Here is a 26,893-nt window from a genome sequence, read left to right on the forward strand (position 1 = left end):
TCATCAAATCCATGGAGAGCCATTATAAAACTTCAGAACCTTTGCCAGCAGGGATACAGAGCGTACCAAGAGATCAGAATTTTTCTGCTTTAGCTGAGGGGAAAAAATTCAAAACAGTGCTACTAGGCTTTTTCTTTTTTTTTTTTACAGTTTAAAGAAACCTAAAATAACTGAAGAAACATCAGAAGACCCGAAAAATATCGTAACTTTTCCTGCAAGAAAATTATTCAAATAAAGCATTCAGGTTTCTCTGCGAGTGACCTGTTGTTTCCATAAATCAACTGTTCTCCATTCCCAAGGGCACTTCAACCTGAAAGAGTTAACACTTAGGTGGTGATAACATGAAAATAAAGACTAAAAAAGGGTGTTGAAATGGTTCAAAACTAAGAGATCCACTTTCATGACATTTGCTGCCTAATTAGTTTTAATAAAGGTTGATTCCAATCTTTAAGAAATAAAAGTGAAATGGCTTTTATTTGGAAAAGTGGTTTTCATTGTATGAATTATTTTAGGTAAGTCTTGTAAAGGCATAAAACAAGGTGCACCCTTTTTCTTCTCCTCCCTGCACACTCTTAGCCCATCCTTTAACTCATTTACCTTCCAGACTGATAAAGTACTTTTTTTTTCATTCCAAACCTTTGAAAGGTTTTGTTCTTCCTGAATACAAAATAGTGCTGCCTCTTGAACTTTTGATGGTGGCTGAAAAGCAAAAGAAAGTCAGGAACACCTCTCTATAAAGACTTCACAAGCAGAGTTCAGGTGTAGTTCACCTGAGCTCCATCCATATTCAAAGGATTTCACTCCTCTTTCTCCCTCCAGCTAACTTTTCCTGTCTAGCCTTTGCTGCCAAGGATAGAAATTCCTATTTAGTGCTGCTAATAAAGACGCAGCAGAGCTGTTTATGATTTCAACAAGGTGGTAGTGCAGAAGGCTTACAATGAGAAGGCCTGCCACAGGCCCATGGACCTCAGTGAAATGTTATTACAGCCTTCTCATACCACCCCAATCGGTCATGGGATGCCAAAAGCGCCACAGGGAGTTAATTGCAAGCCATTCTTGGCTCAGCTCATAAACTCTTTTTCACCATCAGTCTCCAGGCATGGCTAACATGTATGCTAAAACAGTACGGGGCACCATTTTCTCTTTCCATTGGCCATGAGATGAGTCATAGCTCGCACCTGTAAGAACACTATCCCCTTTTCAAGTCCAGGGGCAGGTGCTGTGGCTCAAACTGTGTGAGGCAGGCCAATGGCCAATACCCAGAGATAACACCAAAGGAATTAAAGCTACCAAAAGAACCCGACTTGGGTTAGATGGACTCAGGCACAGCCCAACTAGTGTGCTGAGAGCAAGCCCTAACAGACTGTTTGAAAACAAATTCATTGAAGAGGACAGGAAAGAAAATATTCATGGAAAGGTTTCATGTGTGACGTCTTTTTTGTTTTTCAAAGCTGAAAGGACAAGAATACTTAGAAAAGATAGTGTTCTACAGTCTTGGAATAAGACATTGATTACTGCTTCCCACATATTTTAATCAGACTGTACTGACACTTTACCACTGCCAGACAGGGACACCCTATTGTCTCAAAGATAGAAAACACATAGTTTAGGGGGTCCATATGCCACACTAATTGTTTATTGACTGCTCACAGCAAGGAGGGAGATAATTAAGTTCATTAACTAGTTTAAATAAGCAGACACAAGTTGTCAATTCCAGATCCCACCAGCCTCGTTTGGTCTATTGTTACAAGCTGAGCGGATAACCGGTGCCTTTCCATGGGAAAACAGCTGGAAAAAGCATGGAAACACTTCTTTGCTGTTTTCATTATTCCACTGCCTCCTCTCTTCTTCCTCCTCCTCATTCCGTTTTTGTTTATTTTTCCTCCTACAAAGGTTATATACTCATCGGTCATCATGCACTCCCTTTGCCTCTGGTGTATTTTAGATGTTGACTTGAAGACAAAAATACTTTCAGTTTTATGTAAAAAGGCATCTGAACTGTGTTAGAGCTTTAGTTCAAAGAAGCTTCAAAAATATAAACACCACAGAAGACCTAAATACTGATATGAAGAAAGGGTACACTATCAGACGATTTGACTACATCATTTCAGAAGGTTTTATGATAGCAAATGAATCCTCAATAGAGGAAGTTCCAGTGAAAACTCTTTACCATCCCTTTTACTTTAGATAAACACATTTTCATCTTAGTTTTATAGTGTTTTGGAATGCCAGAACAGACTGCTCTGATGCCTTGATAACTCTGAGAGGGAAGGTCAAGGCAGTCACCAAGTATTCCAAGAGCAATAGTTGCTAGCTGCAATGTTTTATCTCACTTTCCAACCCTGTACTCCAGTTAATTATCAAAGAAAGAACACCAACATTCAAACTTTAAATCAAGTTTCAAGTCAAATTTGAATGATTTAAAAGCTGAACTTGAGGAGGAATGATGGAAATTGTTACATTAGCAGCATGTAAAATGACCTTTTGGATTTTACTTTTTCACCTTGCTATGTCCATTGACAAGGACTTTCACTTCAAAGATAATGAGAAATAGTCCTACAGGCACACTTTTTAATAAAACACAGAGCATGTTAGGCTTTTCTCTGGTGGAATTTGTTTTAAGCGGGTGTCGAGGAGGTGTTGAAAGGGTCCAAGGGAAACTTGGTTTTGCAAGGTCCTGAGGCTCTGAAGCATGTGGGCAAAACCATCAGTTACTCCCAGATGCTATCAGGTCACTACAGCAGCTATGTCTGAACTCCCCAAGGACATACAAACTCACAGCTGGGGAAGGCATTAGGACACAGAATTTGAACCACAACCAGAGGGAGTAGCGTACGGGGGATTTTCTGTTGCATGTCAAATGTGTTCTTGAGACTATGTGGGTGAGTGATAGAACAAGGGAAGTAAATAATGTGTCCAAATGCTAATGTGTGTGTAGTTTTCTATAACAATGTGCCTAATAAATCTATTTTCTAGATGCATTTCCCTACACACTTTTATCCTTGGGAAAGCATATAAAAGAAATATTAAGAAAAAAAAAGACAGGATTCTAAAATACACTTCTTGCATTTTCAATGGCATGACTTTTCCAGAGATGGTTAAAGTCTTAATAATTGGTGAAAAAAAAAAAGGTGACCAAATATTGTTGCTTACTGTAGTACTCCAGTCTCTCCTTTTAATATATTGGAAAGCAGGGAGGATCTTGGATTTGCATAAGAGCAAAATCAATCAACAGAAAACGGACTTTTGTTTGAAACCGTCAACAGAGGCACGGGGCCGTAAGGCTGGAGTCCCCATGTCAAAAGGGCTTATTTGGGGGTGTTACTTAGACATGACAGGGCCTCAAGGAGAGAGACCAGAGGTTAACCTGCTACAACATTAAATGTCACCACCGTCCTGGCTTTCTATGACAGACATGCAAAGTGGCTTTCACACATCAGATCCACTTTAGTTCCATAGAATGAATTTTCATAATCATGCTACACCAAAAAAAATCAGCATCTGCTGTAAAAAAATAATGATAATAAATTCTGTTGCAAAATTAACCCCTTAGTGTTGATATTTTGTGAAAAATGAGTGTTGAAATTATATCACAGTGAGATTATTATTTTTAAAATGGTACAATTAAAAAAGTTTTTTAATGTGAAACTTTTTTAGAGCCTCATTTTGAGCAATGAGTCAGGGCAACTGACAAAATGATTGTAAAGTTATTTCTCCTCTGTGTTTCTTTCATTTCCTAATTTCTTAAATAATGCTACTCATTCATAGAGGGCCTTTTCATCCATTATGGATCAATACCATATTTGATTTTGTTTGTTCCCTGCCAAGTGTCAGTGTGCACAAGTCAAAGGGAAGCAGCCCTTTGTTTCATCCTATTAATAAACACTAAAGCATTTAATATTTCATTTCCTCTACCAAAGGGCCTCTGAGACGTCACTGTGTTTAACACCGGGTGTCTGCAGAAGCTCTTCGCAATTTCTGCCTCTCCTGCTCCCCTTTCTGTCTTTTGGGTTTGTTTGCAACCAAGGCGTCTGCACAGGACTGTGTACTGGAACTAATTTAGCAAGGATTCATTCTTTTGAAAGCAGTTCTACCCGCAGGAGCGACTGCGGCTTTGACTCGACTTTGTGTACGTCTATTAATAAATTAGCTATTCTGTCACAATCTGAAGGAACAATTCAATTATTCACAAATTGCAATGCATAATTCCATCAACCGCGTTATAAACAGGGCCATGAATATTTTTTCTTTGCCATCTTACTTTGGGTAATTAAGGCAGTAAATTTTTTTGTGAGGCATGAGACATTGACTTTGTAATGCATGTTACAACAAAAAAAAAGGAAAACAATACACATTCTCTGTTATGGTGAAGCCGGCATTAATCAACAGCTCCAGGTATGAATATGCAAGCAGCGGTTTAGTTAACATCTCTTATCGGAATATAAATCACTCATTTATTGGCAATCTTTCAGTTGCAGGAGACAGGAACAGGCAAGCGGGAGCAAGAGGGTGAAGGAAAGAAGGAGAAAGAAAGCACACTGTTTTGTGAGAGAGTTCGAAAGACAAAGGGGTTTGCAGTTTTTGTGTTTGTGTGCGTACATGCCTGATAGAGATACAGATAGGGTGATTGGTTTACCACAGTAAGTGTGTCCTCCGGCTCTTTTACACACGATTTGGGGATACCGCATTCATTTGCAGAAAAAAAACTTGTACAGTATTTCACCCTCCCCAGCGCTCTGTCTCACACCTTCCTCATTTGCTCCCTCCAGATGAAGACAGTGCACCCACAGCTCTTCTGCCATATGTCTCAGCTGAGACAAAAGTGCCTCTTAGGGCTTTTTCTCACAGTATTTTTCTGTAGTCTCACGGTTTGCCCCTGGTTGCAGCACTAACCCAATTAACAGGAAAGCCATAGCTCCCCCAGGTCAGATAAAGCCACCCCCCCCCCCCCCACTCCAAACAGACACACACATATGCACTAGCTCTTCTTTTCTTGCACACAAACCCTGCTTCTGTGCTCTCTGCTGCCCCTTCTGACCTTTCTGAACTCTGCCAGGATAACAGCTGTCCACATCGCACTGATATGTACAATGGCAACAATAGTACAGCAATAACGCCATATTAAGTTGCACCAGTGCAGTACATTGAGCCTGAAAAACATTTCAAAACTACGTACCAAAAAGTTTTGCTTATTTTTTTTCCACAAGCCAATGCACAATAAGGAATTTCATAACAATTTTATGGATTTTTTTGAGAGATTTGAAAAAAAAATGTAATCAGAAAGTAAAAAATGAAAGCATGCAGAGAATTCTCTCCGCTAAAAACCTGTGCATGACGTTGAACATTTTAAAGACCACAAACACATCAATCTTCTGCCCTTCCTCCCTCCTTCTTGCACCCTCTCTAGTCCTTCCTTTCTGTCTATTCCTCTCACTCACTCACACCCATAGTTCTACCCTGGCTGTCTCAATTAACCCATGGTTAATCTTGGACCTCCCGTAGCAACTTCTAAAAGGGATTGGGGTAGAACGGGAGATGGTATCTGCCAGGAAGATTACAGTGCGACAGGCAGATCAAAGAGGGCCAGACTTTGGGCCCAGCGATTAGCAGTAATTAAATAAAGTATGTCTGTTTAAACTTCATTAGCAGCTGGGCGTTTGCTTCACCAGAGTGGGCACAACTCAACCATCCTTAATTAAAAGATAATCCACAGGATCACCCCCTAATCTCCTTCCAAAATATGCCCTCTGCTCAACCCATGCAGGAGTAGATGGAGGTTTTCGGGCCCGCCACTGTTGCTGAACAGTCCAGTGGGTGGAGGTGAGTGTGGAAGCTGCCAACAGTCTGAACAGCAGCCAGAAGAGTGGGTTGCTCCCAGCTCCCTTCTTCCAACCCTCCCGACCTGGAGAGAAGTAAAGACAAAAAACCTGCCCCCGATAACATCAATTTAGCATGCTATTATCTCCAATGGTGGAAAACTACTCTCTGGCAAAGTCTGACATAAATCTTGGAGAGCTGGGGGGACATTGAATATGCATGAGCTGAAACAGATATGACACTGCTGGCACATTAATATTCTTGTCACTGGAGGTTTTCAAACTTTCAAGTCGATGACTTGAGCGAAACCAGTCTGGAGTTTCTATAAAACAGGGCAAAAGAATATTATACATAATTAAAGACCTACAAGCTTCTGAACTCTGAGGGCAAAAAAAAAAAAAAAGAAAGAGAAAAATGTGTTGCAGAAGATTCCATAGAATTTAGATGAATCCACAGTTTGAATAAGGGTGAAGCCATGCAGCTGTGTGGATCAAATGCATTCCTTATCATTTCCTGTTTTTTAATATTCAGGGTCAAAGACCATATGTTTGACACTTATTTAATTAACCTAAGGTGCGCTTGGAAAGCTCAAAATGTTAACCGAGAATAGATACATAACATTTAAACATTGCATGTATATGATGAGGCAATTAGATATTTACATAATTAGATATTATTCTGCTAATAAAATTGCTAATCCCTAAATTGTGTTTGTTTTTGGCCATGTGTGCCTAAAAATCCCCAAAGCAGAACTCATCATTCAAAACATGTGAACAGTTAGACCCTCCATGGCTGAGTTTCCATCTCCTCTTTTGGTCTTTTACTCATAGACTGTATCTGTCCAAATAACCGTCCTTCTGTAATCGACAGCCATTTTTGGAATCCCTTCACTTTTTAATCTTGTATTTGTTGGGATTAGTTGTTCTTGTTCCCTGTTTATTTTCATGTCTCTGAATTGTTGAGCCAGCTGATCTCCCAGTATTTTCCCTGGATTGCTCTTTTGCAAACATTTTTTTTTTTTACTCTCAACCTCTACCCCTGCCCTGTAATGCACACCACACCACTTTTAAAGACCCAAAACAACACAAAAGCCTAAAACAGTACCCAAACTAGCCATCCCTGAGGCTTAAATGTCCTCACTTTGATTCTCTTGCAGAATGACCTACAGTGTGACCAATCTCCACCTTATTGAACAAAGATGTGACACCAGATTCCAAAACAGCAGGCTCGCATCCTTGTTTGCTCTGGTTTGACCACGGGGTTAAAGACAGCATCCAAAAAGACCAGTATGGAATCCTCAGACAGATCAGAAATGCTTTGGGGTTAGACCCAAACTGTGTGAACTTACTAGCAGATCCTGGGTATTTAGATGGTAACACTGATTCCACTGGCCAAGGAAATGGATGTAAGGTCTGGTTTCACTACGGTGATCCAAGCCACAGTCTCTCCCATCTGCCAAGCTGTCAAAGTAAGATGAGACAAAGTAACAAGTGTAAGTACCACAAACACTATCTATGGAAAGAATTTAGTATAGAGCATCAAGCAGGCCTATATTCTACAACATCATGGGCCATATTTAAACAGGACCATGTATTTAAGTATGACTTAAATGCTGCTTTGGGGCAGATTTAACATTATACATATTGACAGTGTAACAGGGTGGTGCGGTTATGTGGGTCATGGTGCAGGGTTATCTAAGGATCTGACAAAGGCAGGAGGCAAAGAGGAATATATTCAGTTTAATGTTATAATGAAGAGAAAAAAATATGAATTTTAATTTATTTTAAATTAGTAAATTATTTGTGCAAACCCTGTACAAGCAGTGAGAATGCATCTCATGATTGTGTCTAACGGGGATTTAGTCAACAAAATTTGCTAAAATATTCAAACTACCCATTTTAGGAGTCAATATTAGCAAAGTTGAAAAAAGAATTACATGGGATTTCTCCTATGTGGGCACACAACAATAAAAGTACAAACTGGACAGTCTAGATAAATACATAAAAAATAACTTTAGCCTTCTCAAAAGTGAACTTAAAAATCCTCAAGTACTGAGGACAAAGCTGAGAATGTTTTTAGTTTTCTTCTACAAGGATACAATATACTGACCGCTTATTCTTTAGCACAGTTGTTTAAGCAGTGATGACCTGGGTCTTCGGAGCAACAAAGACAGGAAGACAAACAATAAAAAAGAAAAATCAGCGTAAAAGAGAACTTGTGACAAAGAGAAAGATTGCATCTGCTGCATTGTTGACATATTTCATAAATTGATCCAGCTCGCATAACAAAGCTACAGAGCAGACACATGGCCTGACCTTCACTATCTCTTTAAGCATACTAACAATAAATACACAAAACCTTGCTTGTTTGACAGCTGCTATCCATACGCTTGTGCCAGCAGCCCAGCACTTTAGTACTCTTCCATTACTTCCACCCCTCACCCCGTTTCTCCTTGCATTGTGTGAAACATCTTTAAACCTTCCGGTTATTCAGCATCCACCATAATATATCCTTTCTCTGCTTTCTTTCTCTCTCCTTTTCAACCTTTCTTTCTCCAAAAAATTCATTTTGCCCTTGACAGAACCCAACCTGTGTTTTGACACTGGACACCCTATGTGGAGCTGCTATTGTGACACTGGGTGACAGGCATTTAAAGTATGCCCGTTCCCACCTCGACAGAGCTTAAGATAGAAGATCCAGTGTGGTGCAGAATAGAGGAGTAAGGATAGTAGAGAAGGCAGGAGGAGAGTCAAGAGTTGTGCAAGGACAGCACAGCCTTGTCACACTATTACGACTGGTTGTTGTTATATCACCATCTCCCTCCTGAAGGTGTTTTTCAGCTGTAGCTGATAAAAAGCCCACGGGCAAGGTGCTTAGGTTAGGTCTTCAAACAAAAGGGGTAATCCATCCAGCCTCACAAGCTCTTCCAGGCCGATGCGACTGCTCTCATTTCCCCACTCGTTGCCTTAATTTAGCAGCAAGGCCAGATCCTGTTGGTGTCAGCGAGCTTAGTGAATGAGCAAATGTCACAGACTTGTAATGGCACAGGGAATTGTCAAGCACCTTGTATCGTATATGGCAGCTGCACAGGAAGATAATAGATTAATTTCATGAGTGTCTGAGCCCTAGAGGACAATTGCTTTTTCTTTCACCAATCCCATTGTTGCAGGATTGCTGTCTCAAACTAACACACACGCTTACTGGACATTCTGCTTGCACTTTTTTTTAATTTTCTTAAAATGTGCACACAGAGTATTTCATTCTTACCTGCTCTTGATGAATTTATCTGGTAGCATAATTTTTAATTGAATAGATTTGAGGCATTAGACTATGCAAAATAAGATCAAGGAACTGGTTAGGGTATTTTTTTTATATGAATTCTTTTCCAATTGGGTTAAAGGTGGTTTTAAGGTAAATATGACACAAGTTTGTATTGCTATCCTTCAGCTCCATAAAAAAATTTACTCAACATAACAGTCCAAGACTGATACATTTATAATGTTTCAAAAGATTACAATGTGGTATAGAGTGACAAAATTAAGAACAAGAAATTTTTCTCTGCATAGATGTAAAGAAATGCTTTTTAATGCCCAACGAGACAATTGACATGACAGGTTTATTGGAAGATTGATGTAGTTTATATGTAAATATGCTTCAAAAATGAGATATAAAGCAGAGTCTATCTTCTCTTCTGTGTGCTCGTGTACAATGCAGACGGCAATTAGGCAGACTGACAGACCTACCCCCTTACAAAGCAAGCATTTACAAAGTCGTGAGGGAAAATGAGAATGCATACTTGTTAAATTTCATGTAAATGTGATCCTGTCTGTAGATACATGAATGTGCAATTTAAATAAATTCCCATCTTCTTTTGAGGAAGAGAGAATAGCACAGCAGCTACTGCCTGGACAGAACAGCCCCATTTGACCTCCGTATGGTTGAAAGCAGCCCATCGTGTGTCTGTTTGTGGAAGTGCATGTCAAAGGCTTCCACTAGAGTCATCGTTTTGCATCTCTCTCTGTTGCTATGATGCTGCCCAGCCTCAATAGAGAATACAGTTTGGTGCTGGAATGATCCGAGTGAGCCAGGATATTTTCGCGGGCATTGAGCTTTTTGGCCTCGTTCCACAACCCACCGAGGAACACTCTCAATCTGCACTTCAATGAAATCTTTTCATGCTATTAGAAAAGAAATGATTTTTTTCCCTGACTGCATCACAAAAGAAGCCAGGAACAATGGAACCATTGGGTTGTTGCAGCCCTCGATTGAGACGTACTGGTGAAATGCACAGCATTATTACGAGGGTATCGCCCTGCAGTCCAATCGTCTTATAATGATCCGCATAGTTAGCATGACAGTTACTTCCCAATGGGAGTAAATATCTAGAATTCTTGTCTGCCTACCTAGGGATGCCACACTGGCAGAAATTGCTATCTATGATGTCAGCATGCTCCACAAAAGGGAGGAAGAGACAGTGGACTGGAGAGGCCCTCAATGCAATAATGACAGTAACTCTGCCCCCTGTTTAAATTAGAAGCATTTTGAAGTATTTTGATAACCCACAGAGATAGCTCTGCATTACCAGAATATCATTTTTTTCATTGTTTTCTTCATAAATATGTTGAAGGAATGAATCTCTGAGATTTAATGAGAGGTTTGACCCTATACCCATCAACAAAGCAAAGTCAAGCCAAATTCAAGAGTAAAGAGTAAAATGTAGTCCTCACTCATTGCAACTTTGAATGCTAACAAATAACAAGACATCCTGGCAGCATCAGTCATACATCCCATCAGTAGAGGCACCCAACAAGTGACATAGTCAGAACCAGAAAGAATGAGCAAGACAAAAGTCTATTCAGGTCTGGGCCAGTGCATAGACTCTCCCACCCCCTCTTAAAATTCAAAAAGGAGAGCAAAACAGGGTAAAGAGTTGAGTGAGTGGTTAAATGAATAGGTGAAATGAAAAAGAGAAGATATGAAAGTTAGCATTATATATATATATGGTAAATGACAGCTGGCTGACACAAGATATGTTCTTCCCTGTTTGTTTTCAGGCTGTTTTTAACTTTCTTTCTGTACTGCTTGGATCGCTTGGCATTTGTTGCTAAGCTACTATCTAAGATATTTAGCAACAACAAAAAATCAAACATCCAACATGGTTAAACAACTTTTGACTGTAGTGGCTGAGGTCCAATCAGTCCAAATTTATGATGTCTCATGTTCATGGTATTTATGAATGGTACGCAAGATGGGGAATGTGAGTAAATCTCAGTTGAGAGGTGACTCTTGTAATTTTGTTTAAAACCCTGGAGCTTCAAAGTTACCAAAAGATAGAGCAACAGTGGTTACCTTCCCTGAAAGTTTTTGACAGTTATTGCTCCTCAGCAACCCATAAATCCACAGCCCTGGGATGTTTGCTAAAAGCACGATTTGGGTCAGAGGTCAGCAAGCCCAGTGCTTTGGCCCCCACACGCCAGATGGCACCTTAAGATTTCTCAGGCTGTCAGATCTTTCTCTCCCTCTTTTGATTTTTTTTTTCGTTTCGCACTTTCTCCCCCCAAAACTCTGCACGTATTGTCACTCTATGTTTCCCAGAATCCCACTCTTCTTAACAAACGCACCCTTTTCTCCTCTCACCCTTAGGCCCCAGGCCCACAGGAATTTACCCCTCCTCATCATTCTCTTTCTGCAGAGATTGTTCTGCTTTCGTTTCTTGCAGTCAGAGAATGCAGTGCAGCGTAAGCAGCCAGGGAGACCTGAGCAGACAGTGAAAAATGGATGTAAAATCCTATCTAATACCTAGAGTCAGTGTTGGGGAGGAACTGTGCTAACATTGGCATTACCATCAACTAATTGCAGTGTTTTGAAGGATTTCCCGTGTTTTCCTTTTTTAACCTCTACTTCATTTCCCTTTTCTCCCCTCCGTTTTGTTTAGTAAATAGCTTTTTATAATCCTTATTGAACCAGTTCTCTGTGTCAAAATGTATAAATTAGCTTGTTTTATTTTGGAATAATCCATTAATATAGGAATGACTGGTAATTAATTTCTTGTAATTGCTCATCTGGGATTGGTGTCAGTTACACCCACTCCATGCAAATGCTGTATATTAGCTCAAATATGCCAGCTATTGTGATTTGATGTGATCTGGAAGGATGCAGTTTGAAATATTAGGAGGCAGTTGCTGTCAGGTGGGATTTAGTTAGTACTTCAAAAAGAGAATATAAATGCAGTGAGTCAAATAACATGCAAATTCAATAAAACCATTCATTTTATTATATTTTTTTAATTCAAGCACTCTTGTGATGAATTTATTTGGAAAAAAAGCATAATCAAAGAAACTAATCAACACTGATGTGAGGTTTTGCTTCCTAAATTAACAAAATACACACATCAACAATCCCTGTTCATTCTCTTCCTCTGCCACAAGTGACTGCCAGTGAACTTCAGCAGCTCCACACTCAACAGCCTATTTGGCCCTAGAAGAACTCCACAAGTCAGGAACCAGGAGGTCAAACTCTGGGTAATGCAAAGGATAAAGAAATACCAAAAAAAAAGCAAATTTTCATGCTATTAATATTAATGTAAAAAATAAACTTTTAAAACAAATAGGGCATTCATAGATGTTGGCAGAAAATAACAAAATGTGAAATGTGGGAGAGTGAGCAGAACTCAGCTATTATTGTGTGGCGGTGGACACTACCATTACAACCGTTATCGTCAGTTCCTCTTGAGCAAATAAGATGCATTAAATGCTTGAACTTAAACCTAAGCCTTAGCTTATAGCATGGCTGATTACAGTAATAACTCTCTGTACATAGCTTTCCCCTCAAAAATGCCTCTTTAGTTGTAATACCCGCAGTGGGGTGTTTAACATCTCTAATTTATCACTTCCAGGGGACGGCTTGGAGAGCAGACTGAATTGCCTTCTCTTGGCTAAGCTCCTTATGTTCACTTGTACATATTCGAGGATTTGTGCGAGTGAACGCAGTGGGTCCAGGTAAAGTAGTTCCACTCCACTGACTGTGTAAACAAAGGATATGAGGGAGGTGCTGCTTCATAGTCTATCCCAGCGAGAGTCCATGGCTCTGACTTTTGGGCTTTAAGACATTGAGACGGAACATTAACATCCGTCTCCTCAGCAGCCTGATTTAGGAGTTTTCTTTGACAAGTTGCTGCTGTACCGAGTGCCCCCTCCCCCCTCGCCAATCAGAGGAACTGCAAACCTCTCCTGCAGTGTCAGAACAAGATGGTAGACTGTGAGCTAGTAAGTGTGTCACCCTGGCTGAGGCTGGGGCAAAGTGGCACAACGAGTGTTTCTGTTCTCCTGCTCCGTCTTTCTCTTTTACTTCCTCCCTCTCCCTCTCCAGCACAACAGCAGACATGAAACCAGGGCATGCCCCCAGTGAACATCTGAACAGAGAGCTGCCACCAGTGGGCCTGGAAGGGCCTGACTTAAAAAGAAATGCGGGGGAATAGCTGTAACCCAAAAAACAGCCTCAATGACTCGAGTGTCCCTGATTCACAATTTGAGATGAAGCAATGATAACTGCAGTAGTGTGTGTGCGGCTGTGGTTATAGATGCAGACAAAAGACAGACAGATCTTTCAGGAATCTTGGGAAAATGACAGGATACAGAGGCTACTTAAGGGTCCTTTGTGAGCCTTGTTTGATGTCAAAAACACACATTTTCATCCATATGTTCTGCATTTGTGCACATTCTTAGCATGCACTGTCTGTTCACACATGTACAAACATTTATTAAGAGAATGGACTTTCCAGATATCTTGCTGATATACTGATATACAGCTCACTTGGCTACCATAAAAAAGTATATACTACATATATATATATTTATTTTTTAATGTAATAGAACATTTTGGTTGACTTTGGCACAAATCAGAAAAATTACCAAAATTGGAATTTACTATTGATTACCAGTATCATCTCACGTTCCAAATTAGAAGTACCCACTGGTCCTAGAAAATCAAAATTCAATAGACTTCTATTGAGAAATAAACAGATTTTACTGTCATTGTAACTCTACTACCTTTTATAATGTGTTCTTGTCTATCCTAATTTCTTTAATGATATTTTTTAGGTGAACAAGTTATTTAAGGCATTGACTTTCCAACTAGATACCTCAAAACAAGTATGTAATCTTAGGTCAAACATTTGAAACATTTGACAGGTTCTACCGAGTTTATTACACCCCTAAAGAGGTAGGACTGATTGCCAAGAGTAGTTCCCATAGACACGATAATTCAGGCTGACTCCAACCAATCACTGTTTACTGACATTGTCTGACTCCACCATGGCGGCACCTATATTGAGAAAAAAACGGGGACTGAATCTACTTCATTCTGTTGGAGCCAAATAAGCCATTTGATGTCACACCCAATCGATGCAGTTCTCTAATATGGGTAATGAAATTTATGCAGCACAATTTTTTACAAGTTGAGACAGAATGGAAAAAAGGCAAATATGTATTTTAAACAATGGAAATGGAAAATTAGACTATTTAAAATGATCTAATTTATCCAATTTTCTTTTGTTTTGTACAATTCACAGCTTTTAATTATATTTTATATACTAAAATGTTGAGTAAAATTAGGTTTGTCACATCACAACAAGATATATGGTTGACTGAGTAGCCTTTATAGAAATTAACCATTAAAAAAGGTGGAAAGTTTGGAAATTACACAGATATAGATCTATCTAACATAGATATAGCAGGAAATATTTAGTGGAAAATGCTGCGCGCCTATTCTTCCTAAATATGTACTTCTCAGACACAGATTGATGAGGAGATAATCCCTGTAAAATGTGTCTTGCTGCAAGCCTACCTTAAAACATTTAAAGAGAGACACTCCATCAGGAGTTGAAGTTGACAAATATGGTGAGGTCTTAAGTGGATCGATACCTTGGGTGAGGAGTGGTGGCCATCTGCCAAAGCGACTGGCACAACCAATATGTCTTCTTCTGGACATAAGGCTGATTAATGAATCCCCTCTAAAACACATAATTCCTCAAACAATATAGCGTTTATAAGTCACAGGATCTTGATTTTTTCCCCAACATATTAAATAAATACATTTTCACATTGGTTCTTTTTTGTACATCCAAATAGGAAACATAAATAAAAATAAAAAAAACATGGACATCTGACTTATCAGTGAGACCCGAACAAATGAAATTAAGCAGCAGTAAAGTAGAACTGGCCTCATTTATATCGGTTTGTATGACCTCAGAACAATCTTGGGAAATTTGATGCAAGTCTGAGAAAAATAAATCCAGGATAGTGCAAATTGAGATAAGAAAACAGAGAGCGATAGCTGGAAGAGCAGTGTGAGATTTCTAGTTCACGTTAAAGCGATGGGGTAGGGCACTGTCATGGCAATTTGTCTGTGAGGGCTTCAGCCTTTGGCTCTTTGTGCATTTCAACACACCATAAATTACTCTACCAGCTCAGCCCTGTATTATGTGAATGATATATTTTATTTACACTATAGAAGAAAACACATGTGGCCCTTATTAATCATCTCCCACCTTTAATAATGAGTCAACTTCCACTCATTCATCACTTCTTCCAAAGCCATGCCTGCAGAGTTACATGGTAGGGAAGAAGAAGAAGGAAAAACAAACACAGCTTCCTAACAAGATGGTTTAGCATGCAATTGTCACATTCTTATTGCATTAGAAGCCAATAATGTAATGTGGTAGATTTTAGCCTAGGAGATTTTTGCTATTTAGTATGTCACTCTTTGAGTGTAAAATACCTAGATGACATGAAACCGTTTCTGCTTCCTGACATGTTTATACAAGCCTGCTTCAGCTCCATTACTCATTCTCACTTGTCTCTCTTAGAAGTCTCCTCTAATGATCGAGCAGAAGCATAACCACAGCCCTATGACATGGGTGTCATAGAAATCTGCCACATTTGCCAGTGTGGCTGCATTACTGTCAAAGCTCATCAAAATGAGCCATTTAGAATTTCAACCTTTCTCCGCCCCCTCACCCCCTGGGAAAGATGAGTGCTAAACGATACTTGAGCTTATTTCCTATTTTTTGTGCTTAAAAAAAGACTTTGTTCTAGTGTTCGAAGTCAAACACAGTCAAATATTTTTGAGAGATCTTATGTGTTTAGAAAGATTCAGAAGGCAATCAATCTTAACAAGAAAGTTATGCTTTAGTATGCTAAAGATTTTGGGATTCCAAGCTACACATAAGAGAGCAAGAAAACTGCAGTAAAGCTTTCTTCCCCACTGTGGGAAATGTAATACGGCAATGAGATAGTAACTGACACAAGACAACTGTAACTAAGTTCCTATGTGAGAAGGAAATAAAGGATTTGCCATGTGAGTGATAGGAAAAAAAATCACAGACAACAAATACCAGTTGTAGCTCCTGCAGGAGTGTTTTGATGGTGTCTGATGACTGCTGGTGTCATGCATGTGTGACATCAAGGGAGATTGCATCAAACAAAAAAGAATAGTTAAAATTTGGCAATACACACATGCAGAGAAAGTAACTTGTTCACACCTGAGGATGGATTCTGCAATTACAAACAATAAAAAGGTAATGTGTGTTTTGCTACAAATGTATTGCGTTTATGTGTGAACAACTGGTTGCAACTAAAATGAAAGTTTTTCTAATTTGATTTTGCTCTTTTGTTAAAATAACCTTCTTTCTTTTACCCTTTAACACAGGAGATGTCAATGGCAACACACCCTCTTTGACCTATCATAACTATTTGACCCTTTACGTCAGGGGTGACTAACTAGCGGACCGCGGTCTGGATGCGGACACAGATGCAGGGTCATGCGGACCGAGACCCGGACCTGGATCCGAACTTGACGCAATGATGGTGCAGCTCTTGTTGCATCACTCCCATCTTGTCAAATATGGATGTATTTTCGGGGTCCCTTCCGTGTCACTTTTTGACGTTTTGGGTGTCCCCAACTCATCGTTTTTAGAAGTGCTCCCTGTTCCCTTTATATCAGGAATCCTCAACCCCTGGGCTGCGAACCAGTACTGCTACGCGGTCAGAGGGTAGCTTGGTACAGGGCTGCAGACAGAAAGAAATGCATATAACTAGCTTTATTTTCTGATTGGGAAGGAGATTTTATTTTAGAAAACTACCGGATTCTGTTATCAACACCTGCCTTTCTTCCTGTGTCGCATGACATAAGGAAGAAGTGTTCCTTGCTGTTGTTTTTACCAACCAAGCCGCTCTGCATAATATGTGGTGACTGACTCTCAAACGTTTCACATAATCTCACAATAGTAAAGATGTAGACATGATGGATTGACATTTATATCATATTTAGAAAATACCAGTTTTACAATGGTCGATTCATTTTGCTTTATTTAACCATCACAAATTAAAAGTTGGACATGGTGAAAGTTAGCCGTTGTTAGCATCAACTCTAACGTTAAAGGGAAAATCTTACTCACAAAGTCTTAGTTTAAACCAGCCACAAATATTTTATATAGAATTAAGATTCAATCAAATAAAGTTGCCGAACAGTTGAAGAGATTTCTAAACTGACGAAACTTGTAAAAAGTACATGACATTAAATACCGTCAAAAAGTTTGAAATTGTACTGAATTAATTAGAATTACATGCAGATGTGCCACCAATCCTCATCCACTTAAAAAAAATTACACTGAATATTTAGACATAATTGTTTGTTTTTTCCTGGACTAAAAATTAAAGATTTTTTTTCTGACTGGACCTCTTGGAATTGTAGCTGATTCTGACAAGGGGAAAAGTGGCTTTTTACTGGCTTTCTTTGGCTTTGCACCGCTGTGCAAAACATTACTAACATAAAGTGTTGCATATCAGCGCAAAGCTGCTTTTCTCTGCTTCGGAATTACGTTTATTGCATAACCGGCTGAAGAGTTACAGTAGTTGGGTAGCCGAAACACTTGAGCTATTGTAAAACGGTGAAATTATCAAAAGCTGTGTAAATCTTAATAGAGGGGTGAGGAAACAAAGCTAGTTGCATTTACTTTGTTTTAGAGCCTCTCTGTTAGATTTGGCATAAAACATTGAGCTAATCTTTATGCCTTGTGAGCTTATAAAAAGGGAACTATTGCTGTCATGTCTCCAATGTCTAAACAAAATGAAATTGATTTGAAAGGATATATGGTTTCACTAATGTGCTTCACAAATGTTGCATTCATCAACCTACTTCCACCTAAAAGTGGAATAGAATTTATACCTATATACTTTAAAGCAATTTTAGATTCTAAATGTGTTATAATAAATTGAAGGTCACCAAATTAAATTAATTGATTTGTTTGTAAAATTTTGGAAAAAATGTTGTTCCTTGGTTGATTTGTGGTGCAAAACTATAAAATTAGGGAAAAGAAAATCTTTTCTAAAAACAAAATATCAATTTTTGTCTTTTGATCTTTAAAACATTTTTATTTAAATCTAGTCCGCTTCATTCTTTCATCAAGGAAATTTTCTTTTTGTCAAAACTGCATTCTCAACTTTCAAAAATAATGATTGAATAAATTACTGCATTTCATTTCTTGTACTCCCCCCTCTTTTTGCTTTTAAAGATTCTCTGACTTTTTCACTCCCTTTTTGAGCCTATGAAATATCTATAAAAATCTGTGATCCCATAATCCCATTAATAAAGCTCTCTTGTCCGTGATACTTTTATTTTCCCCTTAATCTGCCTCTCGTCCACTTCGTCTGATCTCTTTGTGAATTTTTCCTCTCTCACACTTTGAATCTCTGTATGCCCCTTGGATGACCTGACCGTACATTTTCCCCTTTGCAAGAATGAGAGAAATTCAAATAGATGCCAAAAATAATGCCCTCTGTGAGTTTTGCATCTGACAAAGTGGCTGATTGAACAATCAAAGGTGGCTAAAGTTGACAGAACTGGCCAGCTACTTGGTATGAGATAAATCCTCTTATTATGCTGCTAACTAAAAGTCCATCAGTCAGTGTAAATTCAAGGCACACAGAGGCAATTTGGGAATCAATATGATGCATAGAGACTTAAAATGCTTTAATTCCCACTCCAATAATCTTGAGATATACTGTAAAAGTGTCTTTTTATGATGAATTTGCAGTTTTTAGGCAAAATTTAACAACAAACTTGGACATGGTTTAAGCAGAGCAGCAATAGTTCAATAGAAATTCACCTCTGTTATGGGCGGAACTGCTGGTGCCGAGTAAGCCTCCCCTCATTTCCCATTTTCCCTTTGTTTACATTCTCTCACGTTAGTTTACAGACCCTCACACCCCCAACATAACATTACCAGTGCAACAAAAATGGTGAGTAATTTTGGTACTATCTATCTTTACAGCTGAGATTCCAGCTCAGATGAGAAAAAAATCAAAGATGAACATGGATCTATTTGTCTGCGAGTGGATGCATCAGAATGGAGCAGAGCAGGGAGCTTCGGGCCTGCATACTGTTGCACCTACATCACAGATACAAGATTTTTCCAGTGGTATTTTTTTCATCTGCTCCTGATTCACAATAATTTGAATACAGAAATACTCAGAAATGCAATTTCAAGATTAACTTTCTTAGTTTATCAACCATCAACCATCAACAGAAAAATGAAAAAAAAAAAGGTTAAAAACACCAAAAGACAATTTTCATTGGGGTTTTAAACAAGTGACTCTTTAATTCTATTGCTTATTGTTTTTGATGAAAAAATACACACAATCAATATTTTAAGACGTTTTTTTTTCAAAGTGTGTCATGCCATTTGGTTCGGGGTAAATGGTGAGCAAATGTAAAAATAAATAAAAAATAAATCATTAACTGTGACTAAAATATACATTTGGCTTTATGTCTTCACTCTATTCCAGAATGAAGTAGTTAACACAAACTCATTAAAATCTCTGAACTTTTGAAAGTAGGTTAGCTGAAAATAGAAGTGATTATTCAAAGTTTGATAACGGGGGTATTTTAAAATGTGCCCAAATTGTGACATCTTAAAACAAATATACTCAGTTACTAAGATTTTATTTATATTTACAAATTTTGTATGACTTTTGTCCAAAGTCGATTTTAGTTTTGTAAATCTCTGTTTAAATGCCAATTTTACTTTTAAATGTCAGAGCAAGCTATGCTTACAAAGACATGAATCATCAAATTGTTAGAACAGGGTTCCGACTACATATGTCATACAGACCTAAGTCTGTTTAGTTTAATAAAATACAAAAGAAAAGTAACTAAATAAAGCAGGTATTTGTTTTTCCTCATCAGATGAAATGAGGGCTTGCAGTCCCAGAGGCTCATAAAAGATGTATATACGTGCTCCAACTGCGAGAAATGCACCAAGATTTATTTTCATATTTCAAAACCCCTAAGAATTTCAATAATGAGAGGAAACATTTGGAGTTGTTAAAACCCGCCAGCAGACCCAGAGCTGTTGGTTTGTCAGCTGAGGTGCAAGACAATACAAGTAAAACAGTGATGAGGTGAGAGGAAAGTTTAATGTTGTGCTCACCCGGCTGCATAATGTGTCGTGACCGATGAAACATTTCTCAGTGCTTTTCATGGCTTTCTGTCAGCACTGATGTCAAAGCCCTGAAGGCAGGGACCTGGGTCGGGTGGTTAAACCAGCAGTCCACTTTTTCACTTTGGCCTTTGCAAAGCAGAGAGAACAACAAATATATAAATGTAATTCAACAGTTTTGAGTTATTTTAAAAATACTTTTAATTGTATTCTCCTTAAACACAAAGGAATAAGGTGATCTTATCATATTAACATGTTTGTATCCAAAAAATGGTCATTGTTATGATGAGCCAGTTTAATGGTGTGGTTTGATTCTTATTCAAGGACTCCAGCTTCAGCACAGTGTAGGAAAACAAACATTTTAGTAAAACTGGTGAAGAATAATTGTGCAATGCACTGAGTCAGAAATAGGTGTATCAAAACACATATTAAAAAAAAATATGCGACGAAATAAAATTTTAAAACATTACATTAAAAACAATGCAAAGATAGTTTTTTTAAACATAGAAATGAATGAAACATTCACTGTGTTTAGGAGAATTACAATTTTCCCATTTTTACCATAACTGAGCTTATCCTTTATTTAAGACATCATCATATGAATTTGCCTATTTATAAAAATGGTCATAATAAGGACATTATGAATAAGGCGTTTTCATGTTAACATAGGAGAGAGACCAATTTTATTCAGAACATTCTAGCATGTGAACACAACAATCTTCAGAAAAGGCAGGAGGGTATTACCGTAAATATTTTAAAATACTTTTATGACAATTCATCAGCTAATGGTTTGCTAAATGAAATGTTGTAATTTTTTTCCAAACTCTTTTGGGTAATTTGCTGTAGTATTTTTAGTTGTGTAGAATGTGGTAGAGTCCACAATAAAACATGATAGTGGACATTTTATATTTCATAGTGTCTTTATTTGCTGGCGTGAGAGTTGTTGACAGAAAACATGCTGCTAAATAATCTTTTTTGCTGCTAATTGTTAACTGTTGAGAATGTGCTTGTAAAAAAAACAAAAAAAACAAGTGTTTCTGTTTCAGCAAATCTTTGTTAAGAAATGCAGTCTTTTACAGAATGTACTTTAAGTTTGGAGCTTAGCTTTAAATTTATGATATAATACTGTGTTTCCGTCAATTTTATGTAATTTTTCAGGTAAATAAAGAAAACCTTTATTGCTTGAATTAGCTTGAAATAATCCTCTTTAACCTTTATATAATTGACTTTTGAGCTGAGTCCCCCATTTTTATATATGAGCCCCGTTGATGTTTAACGTATCAATTAGTTGGAATAGATCGCATGAGTATAAGTTCATTTCACATGAATGCATATTTAATACATACTAGTTAAGCTTTCGTAAAATGCAATTGTCACTGTCCAGCGACAGCCACATAAAGGAAGATTGCAGTACTTTACATGAAAATCTAGAGGGTAATTTACATTTAAATTTATATTGGCCCCATTGCAGGTGGATTTAAAAGAGCAAAGTTTTGCTCCTAATGCCTTCTTGCCGCTTCTGTACAACTTCATCTCCTCCCTTTTAGTGTCACCATTATTAACAAAGGATGTCTCCTAGAAGGACCTTTATTAACACTGGGCATGTCATAGGTTCTGTGGTGATCACACAGAGCCAGGCAGACCCCCAAACAAAGGCCAGGTCATTAAAATAACTCCAGCAGGAAATGCAAGGGTTCAAACACCTACTTCAGGCCCTCATAACACACAGAGATCAAAAGTTAGACTCACAGTGGATAGTCTCAAATGCCTCCTTCTTAAAAGCTGAGGATTCCAACAAGGAGACTGTAAAAGGCTCAAGTGTTCTATAGGCTTAAAGACGGCATGAGCAATGGTAACACCAATGAAGATGTTGGGTATAGTGACTAGATGAGCGTCTATTAGAACTATGAGTGGGTGGCTAGATATAGTCTTTGATAGCAGTCTGTGTCACTGTCCTATTAATCAAGTTAAAAACATAAATGCTAACACTAGCAGCTCACCTCAGTCTGGAGCTTTTTAAATGAACACTGGGGTTTTGTTAAAAAAAAACGGTTGCAGAGAGTGTGAAGTTATGACACTATGCTTGTTCAGATGTTAAACTTTAAAAATCCAAGTAAAAAAGGCCAAAGTGGATCTTATATAGCTTTAGTTATAATATTTAACTCTGTCACCTTGCAGTGTAAAACTGAAGCCTTTCTGTGTGGAGTAATATGTTAAATCAATTCATATTTCTAAATAGGGAGTAAGCACACGAATACTTGGCTTACCCCCACCCCCTAACAGCCTCAAATAAAAATGAAACAGATCATGAATAGTTATTGTAATTTTAGTTCTATTTTATATAATCCATCCATTTTCCAAACCCACTTATTCCCATTCAGAGTCACAAGGATGATCCTGGAGCCCGCCTGGCCATTGAAGGCCAAAGGCATGGTACACCGTGTACAGTACATCAGTATATTTCATGTATTACAGAATATTACAAACAACCGATACCCCAATTCATCACATATCAGTTTATTTAACAAATTAATTTTAAAACCAAGTTAAGAACCAAATACTTTTCCTAAAGAATTCATATGATTAAGGATTAGCTCCTCATCTTAATGGTGCTACAATAGTCCTGTGGATGAATTTATCCCTAGGTGCACTATGAAAGGTGACTGACAGTAGAGAGTGGAAAGCTGTCTCCATAAAAATCGAACTTTACTGCAAATAGAATTATACACCTTATGTGCATCATAAATGGTGGGTAATTCATATATAAAAGCAGTAAACCATTGAAAATTGATGACATATATTCCCTGTAACAATATTCTTTTGCAGGGAGGAAATAAATATGGTAGTGTGATTTACAAAGTACACCCATAAATTATAAGAATAATTTAAGGGGTGCATTGTGTGACTGGACGTGTGGTGCGCAGTCATAGAGGAGAAGTGACTCTAGATTGGCTTTGTTTAAGGCCTCGTGGACATGCTCCCACACAAGGAGATACTGTGCTCAGTACTGTCACCATTCTTAATCAAGCACGATGGTGCTTTGGAGCATAAGAAAAGTTATGGAAAATATCTCTCACCCAAGGACATGAAGCCAGATGTGCTAAGACTTATGGGAACAATCATAGGTGGCCAAGGCTCTGGTGAGGGCCTTATTACGTTAGGCTGCAACCCAGCACCTTCAACTTATTAAGCTGTCAAGAGTTGCAATGATTAAAACCAAAGAAAGGTCAGTTGTAGACCTTCAGCATTGTGCAGACCCTGATATGTCCTTTTAGGCCCCAGACCTAATGAAGACATTTTACTTGATACATACTGGGGAGAGTAAAAGACATAGTTCTTTGGTGCACACCCCCTTTTCTTTTCTTTTCTTTTTTTGGCCTTTTTTTGGGATCAATTTATTCATCCTGGATGGCTTGTAAAAACGTCTGATACTAGTATTTCCTTTTTGCCCACTAGTCTATCCCTCTTTTCTTTAGGCCTTTTCTACCTTGACAGACTTCTTTGAAATTAATTTAATCCATGACAAAGCGGCAGATAATTAGGGTGAGATAGAGAGCAGAAGAAGTGGAGAGTTAGAGAAGAAATCAGAAACCATGGGTGGCTGCTTGCTGTTTTGCACTATCCTAGTCTCTCTATTCAGCAGTTTTGCATAATATCAGCATATGTGGGGATCAAAGGGAGTAGGTTAATGGGAAAAAGGCTAAGGGATAATTACAGGGAGGGGACAGGTCGGGGAGTGGTGGGTCCAGGTGGGGCTCACCCTGCTAATATTCTACCATTATGCTGACAGCAGGACTCCAGCGTCTGCACTCGGAGATTAAAAAAAAATAATAGAGAACAGAATAAGAAAGAAAAAAACAATCTCTTTGAGTTCATTGAGAACTATCATAGACGTCTGCCAGATACAAGGTAAATATGAACATTCATGTTTTTATTCTTTTGTAATGCCATCGAGACAGCTGGGAACTGGCAGCATCAAAACTGCTGGAGGAATTGGAAGAGAGAGGAAAGAGGCGAGATGCTGTCCAGCAGAGGGTTAAGGTTCAGGGATTATAGCCCCTGGGCAGAGAATCAATCACAGCAGACCAAGGTAGGGTGATGTGGGGTGAAGTGTGCAGTGTAGACTTGGATACACGAATCACGCCGTCTTAAAGGAGTGCCACTCAGCGTGTGCCATTTCAATTTTGATCCTCATGGAGAGATTCATTGTGTCAGTGGTGCCATTCTCATCTTGTCTAAGTCTGGACATCTCCCTGTCTCTTTCGATACATTGGTGCAATAGCTGTAAACACCTGCCTGGATAGATATACTGTAATTTTGACCATGCCGCTGGACAAACTATTAGTGTAGAGACCTAATTCTGACACTTCTTTGACATGCTGTTGTATGTGTATCATTAGCCATACAGCCATGAGACTATAAAGAAGGTGACTGGGCAGCAGGGGAGATTTATTGGAAAAAAGGAGAACTATACAGCAAAAAAGCTTTTTTTAATTCAAAGCATGGCCTTCACTTCAGAAGAATGACAGTGAACGTCAGTATGATCTGTGTGTATGGAAAATTTTGCATTAATCAAATGGACTAGGGTCAAATGGAGTGAAGTTAGATAGGCAACTGAATTTTAAAGGGTAACAGAAGCTGTCCATGGCAATACCATAGATGTAGTAGGCATTTGTTTTTTGTAAAATTAGTGGCTACAAAAAGCCTTTGTCATTGAAACTGTTATACCTGGACCTTGACATACAGCTTTAAGATAAATCTCCTTTCAAGGGTGTTGGATAACTTATGTTGGTGTATGTTATTCTAATCAAATTCTCTCATTTTAGCTGCCAGTCTCCTCTAAAACTGTTTCTCAAAAACTTCAAGAACATTTTCGCAACATTTATAAAAGAGCCACAGGTCTGAGATCAGACTTTCCTACAGATACCACAACCATGGCCGTAATTACCACAATGACAGACCTAGCCTCAGATCGACTCCTGGGACTAACATCCTGATCTATTCCTACTATGGCTCCTGGCAAAGTCTTCTATAAACTTGCCCTCTTGTCCGAGCTGCAGCTCACCCTCCGCTTCCCACTAGTTGAAGTTACGTCAGTCAGTCTGAACTCATTAACATATGTCCTCTAAACCTGAGACATCATTGCGTGATGACTGTCTCAGTCGACCATAACACTGGAGGCTAAATGAGAGCTGTCTGCATGAGAAAAACCTGTTCCAACCTCTCGTCTCCCTGATGCCCTCAATGGAATCCATGCCCTAAATAGTGATGTTTTACCTGAGGCCACCTCTTTCCTCTTTTCCATCATGCTGGTATCCCAACAGACAACAGAAAAGTTTTTAATACCTGTTAGAGGGGGTAGTTGTGTTGAATTTTCAGAAGAAATTTGAATCACAGAAAATGATCATACACTTAGCAATAAACCTTTGTCAAGAGTTTTTAAGTTATCTCAAGAACTGGATGTTTAGCTGCTTGTAGTTTGCTGACTCTGCACTGGTTCTTTTGAAAGATTTCTGGCAAGAGCGCCAAAAAAAAAAAAAAGATTCACCCTGCAGCTGTCCCAACAGGAACAGCTAGTGAATAACAATGTGTTACCAAGAGACCTTTCCGCCTTGCATACGACGTTGGCTTCCATTCTCTCCAATCTCCTGCTTATTAATACACTTTTCCTTCAGAAAACAATCGCATCTGTCTATCTTTGTGATCAGTTACATGCTCATTAAGTTGGATCCATCAACATTTAGAAAAGCTTGAACACACTCTTTTTTCCCCTCTAATAGTTCCCAAGATACACTAAACTGCCGCTGAAAGCTCCAGCTACCTGAAACAAATTGCCTCAAGAAATCTGAACCTCGACTAGTCTGCAAACGCAAAGAGACAGACATGGAAGGGCTTCAAAGCATTAAAGCGCACAATACTGTAGTGTTTTCAGTTGTTTTTTTTTCCCCTAAAATGTCCGCTTCAAAAAAAGATATAAATAAAGAATAAATGAAAGCTTGTAGAGTATGTGTGCAATCACGTCGAGTTTGTGCTTTGGGCAAAACGTGTCCCCCCCTCCGTTTTTTTTTTCTTCTTTTCTTTCCCCACATTCTCGCAATATAAAAAGAGTTTTGACACAGCGGTAAGATAGAGTTTCACAGTGTGTTTGAGTGAATGAAATATGTTAAGATGTTACCAACATGGTTTCCATTACAGTGGAATAACAAATTCACATTTTGTAGAGATAAGCACTGAGGGGGTGTTCGGAGCATAGCCTGCTGTGACATACTGGGTATTTATGTCGACTGATGATGGGGGACAAAGAAAAAAAATCAACAAGGATAGGGAAGACCCAGTGTATGATGTATGAGGAAGCCTGAATTAAAGTACTGACAAGAGAAAGAAGAGCCCTTTAGTGCATATTAAGATAAAAGAAGGGGCCCTGAATGGATTAAGTCTCATTTTAAATTCCTGAGGCAACAACAAAAAAACAAAGACACAAACAGACCACCCAGTAATGTCATACTAAATAGGATACTTCTATTTTTACCTTTACTATTTTGTCATTTTATTTCTCTTTCTGTGATTTTGTCTCTTTGT

General features: G+C 38.5%; 1 protein-coding gene across 12 annotated transcripts in view; it reads right to left on the minus strand.

The window, feature by feature from the left end:
- LOC110015624 (uncharacterized) overlaps positions 1-26,893 on the minus strand; it is a 143,684-nt gene that overhangs the window by 12,609 nt on the left and 104,182 nt on the right. For 7 of the 12 annotated variants that reach the window (XR_013657964.1, XR_013657963.1, XR_013657961.1 and 4 more), the window contains 3 exons: positions 20,306-20,443; positions 7,927-7,970; positions 7,166-7,277 (listed from right to left, as the gene is read on the minus strand). Coding sequence is in view for 4 of the 12 variants with exons in the window: in XM_078952210.1 (XP_078808336.1) it covers positions 20,343-20,443 (101 nt within the window). In the remaining 8 variants the exon portion in view is untranslated. Of the gene's footprint in view, positions 1-7,165; positions 7,278-7,926; positions 7,971-12,327; positions 16,884-20,305; positions 20,444-26,893 lie in introns of those variants that run through there. The other 5 variants (XR_013657965.1, XR_002873860.2, XR_013657962.1 and 2 more) reach the window with 2 other exon arrangements.

Source organism: Oryzias latipes, chromosome 9 (genome assembly GCF_053564925.1).
Source record: "Oryzias latipes strain Hd-rR chromosome 9, Olatipes_Hd-rR_3.1".
Classification (NCBI taxonomy): domain Eukaryota; kingdom Metazoa; phylum Chordata; class Actinopteri; order Beloniformes; family Adrianichthyidae; genus Oryzias; species Oryzias latipes.